This window comes from Cajanus cajan, chromosome 4, assembly GCF_000230855.2.
Source record: "Cajanus cajan strain Asha chromosome 4, NIPB_CcT2T_4, whole genome shotgun sequence".
NCBI lineage: Eukaryota > Viridiplantae > Streptophyta > Magnoliopsida > Fabales > Fabaceae > Cajanus > Cajanus cajan.
Window position 1 is genome coordinate 21,493,960 of NC_138520.1, and position 13,743 is coordinate 21,507,702.

Sequence of the window (13,743 nt, forward strand, 5' to 3'; positions counted from 1 at the left end):
TTAATTTAATACATATTATATTGTAATCTAATAAATTTTAAAAGAGTAGTAGATGAATTATTATCTATCCATAAAATTAAATGGATAGATTAGATCTAATCTACTATTTATTTATACTATAATAAATAAATGAAATAAATTTATTAAATTAAATGGATAGATTAGATCTAATCTACTATTTATTTATACTGTAATAAATAAATGAAATAAATTTATTTGTGGATAAATTAGATGAATAGATAAATAATTATTTTGTTACATGTAAGAGTCGATCAGTGATAGGATAGTAACAACGATTTTAGAATGATAGTCTGTTTGCAAGGATTTGTCTTTTTGGTGTTGCAACTGCATCATTATTAATAATCATGGTTTTAAAGTGCGGACCGCAACACGTGTTGCGGCCGCAATATTGCTGTTGGGCCTTGTCCACAACGGTATCGGATTGCAATTGCGATGATACTGAAAATCACACATTTTTCTGTAACGTAACGGTGTTGCGTCCGCCACACATCTGCAATGTACCGCAATACATCCGCAATACGATAAATTGATACTATAATTTTAAAATAAATTAAATTATTCATTAAAATAATAAAATATTAAAAAAAAAAGGAATTAAAATGTATAAATCCTTAAAAATAAAATATATATTGATAATTATAAATTTTTTATATTTAGTGAAAATAATTAATAATCTCACACCGCAACACAATCTGCATGCAATACCCGCAATACTCGCAACCGCAATAACTGCAACCGCGACCGCAACCGCAATTTAAAACCATGTTAATAATAGTCCAATTCTAATTTACACTGTTACATGGTGAGGGACCAAGTTCAAGCTGATTTTCAGCATCTATTGCATGTTTCCTCCACTGCTCAAATTGCTGATATTCTAACCAAACCTATGGCACTTGATGTAGTAATCAGTTGATGCAGTTAGTTAACTAGTTGATATGTCTAAATCTGACACGACTAATTAATTTGGTTTCCTTTTGTCACTTCAGTTACATCAGTTATAATTTATCTTAGAACTTGTACATATAATAGGAGTGAGTGATGGGATGAGTTCAATCCAATCGGATTCACACCAAAGACTAGTTCTGCATGTTTCTTTATCTTTAATTCTTTACCCTCTCTTCATCCGTTTCAACCATTTCCAATTTTCACATTCATTTTAGGTAACATAATATATGCTTCTGTCTACGTGTCTCATACTCAAGTCAAGTTCTTTTTCATAAATTTAGCCACAATTAGTTCACATTTTCATAAAGTATGTTGGGTCACAACATATATGTTTGAATATAGGATTTTGTTTCTTCTCCAAATACATTTTAAAATAGCAATTCCTTGTAAAAAAAAAATAATATCATAATTTTTATTATTATTACTATAAGTGAGATTTTATTAGAATAAAAAACGCGTTTGGGCTGGCATTGAAAACGCACGTAACACCCTGTTTCCACATTCAAATAAAAGAAAACGTAGAAGCTAAAGAGAATATAATAGCTTTCAATTTGATGCGAATCTAATCCTTTGAAACGTATAAGCAAACTTGCACTGAATTGATCGACCAAGAACTAAACCTACATAATTCAATTTGTTTCTTTCGTTTGTAACGATTAAATGAAGAAAAAAAAATGGTTTACTTTTAATTTTTCGTATACCAAGATCATTGCAGTTTTCATGATTTTAAATAGGACAAAGTAAGTCCTTTCATAAGCAAATTCAACTCAATATTATGAAGAGAACAGCAATCAATACACTGATTGCTTATCCATAAAAAGGAAAAGAAAAGAAAAGAAAAAGAACTACTTTATTAATTGAATGCTTTAATTAAATGTCTTCTTACCCACTTCCATGAATGCATTATTATATCAACTGGAACATTTGACCCCCAATAACTATTCTTATGAAGTAATTTTAATTCAACACTTTTTCTTTTCAGATGAAACACCAAAATAAAATTTCTCCTGTTCACACCTAAAAGAAGAAAGCCCCGTAAGAGTGAAAGCACCAATGTTCTCGGTAGTCAGTACCCACTTACCACTTCTTTTTATCTCTTTTTTTTTTCTTCTCAAATTTCATTCAATCCACTTTCCCATTTTTTCTTTGTTATTATTCTTCCAAGTTATGGCATTGCATAACAGATTCAAGCCTCTTCCCATAACGTAAAGAGAACAACCCAAATAAAAAGTGGCCCCACAATCCATATTTGGCATATTTTTCTATCCCCACATGCTACATTCAAAGCGTATAATAGCATTATGTTTAATTACACGTTTGAATTTTGTAATTTCAATTAACAAATCTCGAACGTAACACTTATTTATTTGATAATATCTTTTCTGTTCTTTTACAAGCAAATCTCTCTTAAATTTAAAGCAAGAGAAGTGTTTTTTTTTTTATAAAAAAAAACAACTTAACTTTCTGATTATATTCCAAATACATATTATGTCATTGATTCAAATGAAACATTACTGAGTTCAATAAAATGATCATATATATGTTTATAGTACCTAGCACCCACCAAAATCCACACTGCCAAAGTTACCTCATCAACAAGGACTTGGCACCCGAAGACAACATCAATCAATGAACACAAGATCGATATGCATCAGAAATCATGGCCTCAATTTGTTGAATTGATTGCAACCCTTTTTCCATTCCCATTTCGCTTGCCAGTAAGAAAGATGATTCCAACACTAGGGTGGCCCCACAACGTGAAAAAGCCACATACTTTTATGCCAAGAATTCTTCTACATATGTTAATTTATTAGCCCTTTAAGCAAAAAAGGAGAGGAAAATAGGGAATCACACTAACTCGTTTTCCCATCCTTTAGTGTCCCTCTTTTTCAGTTTCATACACTTTTTCCTCACCTTTCTTCTCCAACATCCTATCCAATATATACACACACAAACAAATACATGAGAACCTCGTTCCCACGCCTTCAATAGATATAGATCATCATTCATCACCAACATGGCTCTTCTAGGCTTAGCGTGTTTTTCTGCTTTGACCCTTTTCTTGGTCCTGCCTCATGAAGCACACGCTTCAAACCGTGGCTCCTTTAGGCAGAAACATCGTCATCCCTCCATCGTTTGGCATATGTGCCTCTTCTGTCATCGTGCATGGATACAAGTGCCAAGAACATGAGGTAAGACCTCCAAATATACATGTATATTCACTAGTTGTAAGACCTTCTTAGAAACACATGGTTGACCTGATATTCCTAAGATTAATTCATACAGTATTAAAATAATGTTTAATCAATCACGTATTAAATCTTTGGTAGTCAACTTTATAATACTACATGAATCATATGAATCATGTTAGTTAACAAAATAAATGTTTTGAGGTTAGAGTGACATGTTGTGTTGAAATGTTTTTCAGGTTACAACCAATGATGGGTACATTCTGAGCCTGCAAAGGATCCCAGAAGGTCGAGGTGGTGGTGGTGGTGCCAGTGGCACTAGGAAGCAACCAGTGATCATACAGCATGGTGTTCTTGTGGTAAGTGGGTAACACAATGATTAATGCATGCACCCATTTCCATCTTTCAATATAATTACCCTTTTCTTGCTCACATTCACATATATAACATAAAATTAAACTGTTCATATGGTTACTAGCTAGTTTCTTTGAATTTCAGTTTTGAATGGACAAATTTTTTCCCAACAGGAATCTAAACACTAAAAGTTCTTGAAATTGTTGATTACGGTGCAGTTAAATGATCCTGTGTTGAATTATCGTTACTGTCATCATATTGATTTGGGTTAAAGTTATGTAAGCTTAGACATTATCAACATTAACGTATAGTAAATATATATATGTACGTGTTTTTGCTGATAGTTTACGCTGTTAAGATAAACGGTTTGTCACAATGTTTTCAGCTTACTGTTCATATGTGTTCCTTCTTTGCCATGTTTCAAGCAAACGTACCTACCACAAATATCTACACCTGGAAATATCTTAATGGTTTGAGGGAAACGTTATTTTTGTCTTTAACAAAAAAGGTGGTTTCAGTTAACTCTTTTCTACCAGAAGTAATTAAATATAAGAAGTGTATATGAAGTATATAGATATGTGTCATGGTGAAGCCACCTGAGGTTAAGTTATTATATATTAATAATAATAATTTATTTAATCAGTAGTACTTTTATAATATGATATTATGATATTATATTTATAATGAAAATATTTATTTTAAAAATATATACTATAAAATATATTTTAACACCTCTTCCTTGTCCCTTCTCCCCCCTCCCTCTCTCTCTCTATCTATCTCTATCTCTATCTATATATATATATATATTGAGGAATGATGATGGAGTGTGAACGTGACTTGGTGTTTGACGATGACAAGGTGTCAAAAAGGGTGGAGTTCTATGTGTGTCACATTGTAAGAATAGGTTTTTGGTTAAAGGTGACAAATTAAGTGATGCTCATAAGTCTCGTAATTTAACGCATTACATGTTATGCTTTGTTAAGTAAATGACGTTTTAATTAAGCTACCGAAAGCTACTTCAGAAACAATCATCACAACAGATGATTTAGGAAAAGGGTGTTTTGTATCTCATTAAGTCTTATCTTAGTACCTATTGTCAACTGAATGAATGAATCAGCTTAATAATATTAAATTCTACAGAAACAATTTTACTCTTTAGTTAGTTAAATCATGCAAGATATTATGTTGATTTAACTTAATCAGCGTCGCAATAAACGTTGACCCATGTTGATAAGTGTGGTCCAGCCATAGTATATGCAATAACATTAATGATCTCCATCATAGTATGTGTCTTTCTAAGAAATGTTTCCTATGATGTTCATCATGTTTCATTTTGACTTTCATGTTTCTTTTCATACTTTCCTTTTGTGTTACTTTCGTGGTTATACACGCATAAATAATTATCGTGCCTTCAAATTAAAGAAACAGTGTATGGTAGCATTAACATAAATATCCTCTCTACCTTTTTTCTTTTTTCTAATTGAAAGAAAATCCCAATCCTTAAAGTTAATTTATTATTCTTTTCATATTATAAAGTATATACAGTATCAAAAAAGACACCGTCTAGTGAGTGTCGGCATTTACATCATAAATGCACTAACTTTGGTTGTTTTTTCAACCACAGAAAATCCACACACACCCATAATAAATTTGAATATAATTTTATTCTTCTTACTTATAAAGTAAAAATAGTAAATATTTTTCAATATGTTTATTTATTTGATCTGATACCTTTTTACTTCAAAAAAAAAAATATTATAAGAACCTTAAAAGATTTAATATTACTAAAAAAAAAAAAAATTTCACAAATAGTTGTAACAAGCTTGTGCATCCATACATTATTTTTTCCCTAACGTTTTGCCCCACACTTAGTAACAATGACTAACGCCATATTCTCTTATAATATTATCATATTATTATACATACTTTACAAAAATATTAAAACTTTTTATTTAAATAATAATAATAATTAAATGCCGTGAGTGGCATGTCAAATGTGTAAGTGGCTTAAACACGTTAAATGATGCCTCTGGTTAAGTGCTGCCTTGACCAGAAAAAAAGTGTTGTTTAACTTGTAAGTTAATTTGTTCAAAGGACCCATTTATAAAGTGGCATTTCCTCCATTATGCGACACGTGTACACTTTTAAGAACCCCAAAAAACTATGCACCGTCTCGAGCAATGAGAGTGTCAGACACAGACTCAGATTATGCAGCTCTGCCACACGGTTTAACAACTTTTGTTTCTTCTTTACCAAAATATATAGCATAGGAACTAAGGAACATTGTCCCCACTAAAGTAAGTGGAAGCTGCACTCTTAGACTTAGATGTTATTCTTCATATTATAATTTTTATCATAATGTTAGTTATTAATTAATGTAAGTGGTAGCAACGTGTATATTTAACTTTGTTTAGAGTTTGAATCTTTGCTTTCTGTGTTAAATAATTTACGATGAGAGGTGAATATCACGTTGTGTGTATTCACGATATCCAACTGAAGTTAATCACTGTTTCAGAGGGTAATTAGTTAATTAATCAGATAAATTCATGCAGTAGTTATGCACTTCTGTTCACACATGAAAATGATTTATTTAGTAAGAAATTTTATGGTCGATATTTATTATGTGAAAAACCCTCAAGATAATAAGAATGTTATGAATTAGATTAGTCTCTTACTTAGTTAGATAAAGAAAAAAAATACTGAAATAAATAAATTTTGGTTGTGGTGCTATGTGTGTTTTACTTTTGCTGATATTATATGAGGGTGTATGCAGGATGGTATGACATGGCTTCTGAACCCTCCAGAGCAAGACCTGCCTTTGATTTTAGCTGATAATGGGTTTGATGTTTGGATTGCTAACACAAGAGGAACAAGATATAGCCGACGCCACATCTCATTGGACCCCTCTAGCCCGGTTTCTCTTTTTTCGTACATATTTTCACTTATGTTTTGTTTCTTGCTTATTTTATTTTCATATGCTAAATTAACACTTCTTTATGTAAATGTCACAGGCCTTTTGGAATTGGTCCTGGGATGAACTTGTTTCCTATGATCTCCCTGCTGTGTTTGATTATGTCTTCAGCCAAACGGGGCATAAGATCAATTACGTTGGCCATTCCCTGGTATCACAACACAACAATTACATCTTTTTATTTTAAGTAACGTTAAATAATATGTTGAATAACATAGTAAAACGAAAACTTATAAACCTAATATTTTAAGGTTTTGAAGTAGCTGTGTAGTTGAATATGCCTATTGTATTCCAATTATATTTGAGTTCTGAAAGTGGAAGACCATGTTTGGCAGGGAACTTTGATAGCTTTGGCTTCCTTCTCAGAAGGGAAATTGGTTAACCAGCTGAAATCAGCAGCCCTGTTGAGCCCTATAGCCTATTTAAGCCACATGCACACCGCACTTGGTGTTATTGCAGCTAGGTCCTTTATTGGTGAGGTACGTCTTACATGATAACACTAACTTTTAATCTCAAATCATGTGTGTACTTCATGAATACATACAAAGTTAGACGCATTTGCTGATCCAGGGAAATATTTTTTCTCTTGCCAAACAGATCACTACCCTCTTTGGTTTGGCTGAATTTAATCCAAAAGGGTAAGAACATAGAACTCACAATTTAACAAAAGAACCTGTCTCCACATTAAGTCCTTGAAAGTGTATGTCGCTGGTACATTATTTCTGAAAGTATAAAAATTCAAAATAAGCTGCTGCTGAAAGTGTACACACTGTATTCCAAGATTTAAAAAATCATGCAAGTTAAATGATAATATTAACATATGTTTATGGACTAGATTGACAATAAGTGATTATTTTTAGATACTTTAAGAAAAATCTAGAACTTTTAAAGACTTTTTTTTTTTTTTTTTTTTAATTTTCTCACTTTCAGAAACTAAAGTATCAGCGACATGTATTTTCAGGGAGTCAAACAGTGTTTTACCATGTGATATAGTACAATTCAATGCTCTCTAAAGTACTGCATTGCACAGGTTACCTGTTGAAGCCTTTCTCAAGTCTCTCTGCAATCACCCTGGGATAGACTGCTATAACTTGTTGACGGCATTAACTGGTATAAGTCTTTGGCTCAATTAAACTATTTAAATTATAAAATAAAATATCAAAGTTTTCTGACTGTGCCTATTATTGAAATGTGATTTCCTATTCAGGTAAAAATTGCTGTCTTAATTCTTCAACTGTTGATCTATTCTTGATGAATGAGCCTCAGTCAACATCAACAAAGAACATGGTGCACTTGGCTCAGAGTAAGATTTTCCCATCTACCTACTTAACTCGTTACTTGTGTAGTGAATTCAGTTGCTTTTGTCACTAACCAAGGAAGCTTATGTTATAATGTTATGACCATGCACTTTGCAGCTGTGAGACATGGGGTGTTGGCAAAATTTAATTATGTGAGACCAGACTATAACATCATGCATTATGGAGAAATATTCCCTCCAATCTACAACCTTTCCAATATCCCTCATGACCTCCCTCTCTTCATTAGCTATGGTGGCAGAGATGCACTTTCAGATGTTCGTGATGTTGAGAATTTGCTTGATATACTCAAGAACCATGATGAGGATAAGCGTAGTGTTCAGTTCATCCAGGAATATGCTCATGCTGACTACATTATGGGGTTCAATGCCAAGGACTTGGTGTATAATGATGTTGTTTCGTTTTTCAATCGTCAAGTTAACGCTTGATGGGAAGTGAACTAAACTACATCTTACAAAGAATCAAGTTGTAACAAACGAGTGCCTTCATGTCACTGAGATCAATCTTAGTTATCTAGTGATGATTAACTATGATTAACTAATACTAATGGCCAATTACAAAAGTAATGAAGTTTTACTCGTGATTTGCTTTGGTGTTGCAAATGGCTATATATATGCATCAATCAATATGTAAAATCATAACAAGTGGTTGCTGGGATTCGTGGGATTCGTGCAGAAACAGACACGGAGTTTAAAAGAAAAAGTTCGAAAACATGTCTATTTTGATTTAGAAGGTGAAATGCATTGGAATACTGATATATACCATGCATCAGAATTTAGATATAGTAATATCCATATTTTACCAAAAACAAGTCATTTATGGACATTATCAGGAAAATCATAAAGGTCTGGATCAATCTCTTTTTCACTCCTTTGTGTTGCATTGTAATGCAGAGGCAACTTGTCTCTTTAATAGCTATGTTCAAACATCTGGTACTAATTATGGCCATTGGTCACTTATAATTCAATTCGTTCTGGGCTTAGGTCCCTATTCTGAATGCACTACCATAACATAACTTAGATACCCTTTTTGTGAAATGCAAATTTGAAGAGGTAACCACATTAGCTCTTCAGATGGAGGACATATATTTTGAAAAGACTCACATTCTCTTTGACACTTTTGTTAATACTCTTAATCATTGGTTGAAAATCACAAATTTTGGTAAGTTCTATCACTAAATCAAGAGATATTCACAAAATTTGTGATTTTCAATAACTTCTAGTTAATAATAAATAGAGTATTTGAAAGAGTATCCATTCCTCTATTTATTTTTTTCCCTTTTAATTTCTAAGTAGTTGTCTCCTACTCTATACAGAGATCTAGAAGCTTCCCTGAGCTTTAGATCCGCCTGTGCCCACAAATACTAAATCAGAAGATGAACAAATAAATAATAACAGATTTTACGATTAATTTTATAAATCTATTCTAAATAAAGGGATTGCCTCGGAGAAACACATGAAAAATGTTATATCTGGAAGTTGTTAAGGTAGATTGAAGATAATAATATTGATATCAACATTCCTTTTACATGTTGGATTCTTAACAATTTTCCACATTCTAAAGGCCAACAAGATTTCGGTTACTTTATTTCTTCCCCTTTTCCATTTTCATCCCTATGTCTTGGATTTGAGAGGAGACACATATGTGACCTCAACTTGTTGAGATGAAAAAGAAAACAATCTTAGACTCAAAATGTGAGAGGACTTTAATAAAAGTAACTCATTGTATTGATTAATGAAAAAAGATACCAGTAAGTGTGATACATTTATAGAGCTTATTGAACCAGTAACTAACAACAAACAAACTAACCAACTAAGTAATCTCAACAACTACAATTAACATACAACTTGTAACAAAAAAAAAATTCAGGTTAAGCAATTTATTTACCTGATATCACCAATTTACTCATAACTCAAGTTTGATTTTAGTCTTCTAATGGTGTATTTAGGAACCAGTTGAGTTCAACTTAATTGGAGTTGAAAAAAAAAAAGTTACACTCACAAGTTTTTGTTTTTCTTGGTATTGATTCGTGTATTTTTTTTGTTAAACATGACTTTAAACAGATATTCAAACATACACCGGATGTATCTATATTTTGATTTCCTTTTCCCCCTCTCTATTTGGACTATTATCTGTCATTCAAATTAAAATTTGAGCTTCCAGAGTAGCTATCCCCATGAGATGATTCATGCTAACTTTGTTTGAACGCAAAGCTTTCACAACTTTAACCCACCAGATTTTACTTAGCGGCCAATGCAAACACTTGAAAACAGGAGTCCACTATTTGTTTTGACCAAAAGATGGCCACGTTATGTTGAGCCAACTACATGGAAGCATTTTTTTTTTTATATATATTTTCTAACATGATATAATAAAACAACAACTCAGATTTAATATTATTTTAAACATACGTAAGAATAACATATTAAAATAAGTTAGTTGTTAGCAGTGGGGTCTAGGATGTTCACCGATTGCAAGTATAAATAGTAATGAATTATAACAATGCTCAAACATAGCCAAGATAACCCAAAAATTAGAAAGCAAAGACCCAAAAGAGAGACAAAGATGGGGCGCATGAACACAATTTTTTTGGCACTATTTGTTGCTTTGATCACAAAGGATGCCATGGCAGAACAACATGTAGTTGGTGGAAGCCAAGGTTGGGATGAATCCACAGACTTTAATTCCTGGGTTTCAGGCCAAACATTTAAGGTTGGAGATCAACTTGGTATGTTTCTTACCTATTTAAAAGTTCCTTTTCCGTTATTATTAGTCATACTCATAATGTTTGTACCAAGTCTTGTATTCGAATTCTGGTGTACTTGTAATTCCCATGAACTCATAATGTTTTAGTTAATAGTATGAAAAAAGTTATACTTGTTATACATAGAAATGAGGCTCTAACCTAAAAACTTGAATGAATTGGAAGACTGTTTCCTTTCAAAACTGTATTTAATTTGATTAATAAGATCGTATGTTTATTTTATTTTTATTTTTTCTTGTGGCAGTTTTCAAGTACTCTTCTTTGCATAGTGTGGTTGAGCTAGGTAGTGAGAGTGAGTACAAGAATTGTGATATTGGCAATGCAGTGAACTCAATGAGCAGTGGCAATGATGTTGTGAAACTGAGCAAGCCTGGCACACGTTACTTTGCATGTGGCACATTGGGGCATTGTGGTCAAGGCATGAAGGTGAAGATTAAAACAGTGTCTGGGAACTCTTCCTCTTCTTCATCATCTTCTTCTTCTTCTTCACCTGCATCATCTTCAGCCTCACAGGGCTTCATCTCTCTTGTGCTCATTGTTGCTATGTTGATTGCCTCTCTTAACCAGTTTTGATCCATTTCTAGCATGGACATTTTTGCCATGTATTTCTTTGTTTATGTTGAAATAATATTCATGTCATGTTTCTTTCAATCATATATAGAACAGGGTTGCCACTTTTCCTCATCTTGCAATTTTGCTTTTATTGGGGAAAAATTAAAAAAAAATTATTATATGAAATATGTGAGGTACACGGTTTATGTTTCAAACAAATGATTTTTTTTAATGTAATAATTATCCTTGATTGTTTAGTAATTTAGTATGTGCCTAAAGTTTAATCCCACTTAATTCACCACAATGCAATCATGTGTATTTTTCTATGAAACATAATGGTTCTACCTTATTTAGCAGCCATGTAGTCTATGAAGATCCACTAGTTACATATTTGATGGGTTATTTTATGGTATGTGTTTGAGGTGATATTTTATAAGAGTTATTTTTATAAGGTTATTACACACAACTCTACAATGATGAGATATTGTCCGCTTTGGACTTAAGCCCTCACAGTTTTGTTTTTTGTCATTACTCAAAAGATCTCTCTAACATTAGAGTATGTGTATGTTTTATAAGTTGTTATTTTTTCTTTTATTTTATCAATGTGGGACTTGTTTGTATCTTAACAATTCTCCCATCAAACAAGGGACCTAAGAGTATCTTCGATGGAAACAACTCATTTGAGTTGCTTCATGCATTGAAAAATGAAAAAAGTGGTTCCTACTTCCTAGTGTGCCATGTCAGCATTAAGTAACTCAAACACAAATTTACTCCAATGGTAAGAAACTTTAAGAAATTCAACTTTTAGAAATTTTATTTCTAATCATTTATGAACCAAATTTAAATTTTTATTAAAAAGGATAATTGCACTATAATGAAAGAAAATAAATTACGAGAAAAAATACACGATAAATAGATATTAAAAATAAAATAAAGTAATAGTAAATACATAAACATTGTACGAAATTAATTTTCATCATTATTATTTCTGAAACGCTCTCAAATATGTTCAATAAGATCTGCTTGAAATCTGGTAAGGAACGGTTGTTTAAGGAAACAACTCTCTTCTTCAAGCAACTCATGTTGCCACGTCAGAGTCCTCCAGTGGCAAGAAATCGGGGCTTAAGTTGTTTCATGGGACAAGCAACTCCCATTGGAGTTGCTTTAATCCAACCTTGCGGCTCTGATACCAGAGAGTGTCTGAGGGATATTTTTATGGTATTTGTCTAAGGGGATATTTTATAAGAATTATTTTTATAAAGTTATTACACAAGCATATTCCACAATGATGAGATATTGTCCGCTTTAGGCCTAAGCCCTCATGATTTTGCTTTCGGTCATCACCCAAAAGGCCTTTCTAACATTGGAGTATGTATGTGCTTTATAATTTGTTATTTTTTTTCTTATTTTATCAATGTCGAACTTATTTGTATCCCAACAATATTATACAAGTTAAATAACGAATAACTCAAAACCAAAGCATTCATTATATATATTTAGTTTTGGATCCGAAAGTTTAAAAAGACTATAATTATAAATATTTCATTTTCATGTAATTAAAATTTATTAAATAAGTATTTTTAATATATAAATTATATTAAAATCAACGCTTATATATAACAAATGATTATCTTGTGTAAGAATATTTTTAGGATTTTTTCTTTGATAGAAATGACTTTTAGGGATTTTTTAATTTTATATTTAATTCGAATTTTATTAATTATAATTATTTATATTAAATTTTAATATTTTAAGATAAATTATCAATAAATAAAAATAATCTCGTGTTACAATACAAATTATTTATCATAATTTAAAATATAATTTATATGTAAAAGTATTTATTTATTCAAATTTTATATATAATTTATAGGTTTAAATGAGTTTTTGGTCTATCAAATATATTTGATGTGCAATTTTAATCCCTCAAATTATGATAAAACAATTTTAGTCCATCAAATATCGTAATTATGCAATTTTGGCACTTTAATGTTTAATTGAGCAATTTTAACCCTTAAAGTAACGTGATTGTATGACTTAAGTCTTTAAAGTATCGTAATTATACAAATTTGTACCTATTTAAATTACATATATTAGTTATTTTAATAATAGTAAATATATATCATTTAATACATAAATGAAAATTATAATATATGTAACATAAATAAGTTTAAAACTGTATAGTTGTAATACTTGAGAGACTAAAATCGTATAATTGCGATAGTTGAAGAATTAAAATTGCTTAATTAAAATTTGGAAGGCTAAAATCATATAATTGTGATACTTAAAGGACTAAAATTGTTCGATTAGAACTTTAGGGACTGAAATCACACAATTACGATATTAAAGAGATAAAAAATGTAATTAAGCATAATTTATATATTCAAACATAATATTTATTTATATATATAATTTATTTTAGATATTAGTTATTATATATAATAAACATTTAACCTATGCGTTGCATAAACTAAAATACTAATTATAAATTACAAGTAAGGAAAAGACACTTTGTGCATCTATTGTAAAAAAATGTAAGTATTTTTTTATTTTTTATATACGCATCTTTTTTCTATTTCTTCCTTAAAAATTCATTAGTAGAAAAAAAAATAGAATATAAGATAAGGAAAT

At 30.9% G+C, this 13,743-nt stretch overlaps 2 protein-coding genes across 2 annotated transcripts; both read left to right on the forward strand.

Annotated features, from left to right (window-relative positions):
* The first annotated feature begins 2,774 nt into the window (after positions 1-2,774).
* LOC109819326 (triacylglycerol lipase 2-like) lies at positions 2,775-8,398 on the forward strand. Its single transcript, XM_020385032.3, is given in 10 exon segments — positions 2,775-3,081; positions 3,083-3,158; positions 3,395-3,514; positions 6,283-6,423; positions 6,521-6,631; positions 6,816-6,959; positions 7,078-7,118; positions 7,511-7,590; positions 7,688-7,783; positions 7,896-8,398. Coding segments are annotated over 10 exon segments (1,236 nt in total). The 5' UTR covers positions 2,775-2,983; the 3' UTR covers positions 8,225-8,398.
* A 1,898-nt stretch (positions 8,399-10,296) lies between these two features.
* LOC109819331 (Cupredoxin superfamily protein) lies at positions 10,297-11,331 on the forward strand. The gene is made up of 2 exons (XM_020385038.3): positions 10,297-10,524; positions 10,805-11,331. The coding sequence occupies exons 1-2, from the start codon at positions 10,299-10,301 to the stop codon at positions 11,131-11,133; spliced, it is 555 nt and encodes a 184-aa protein (XP_020240627.2). The 5' UTR covers positions 10,297-10,298; the 3' UTR covers positions 11,134-11,331.
* The last annotated feature ends 2,412 nt before the right edge of the window (positions 11,332-13,743 follow it).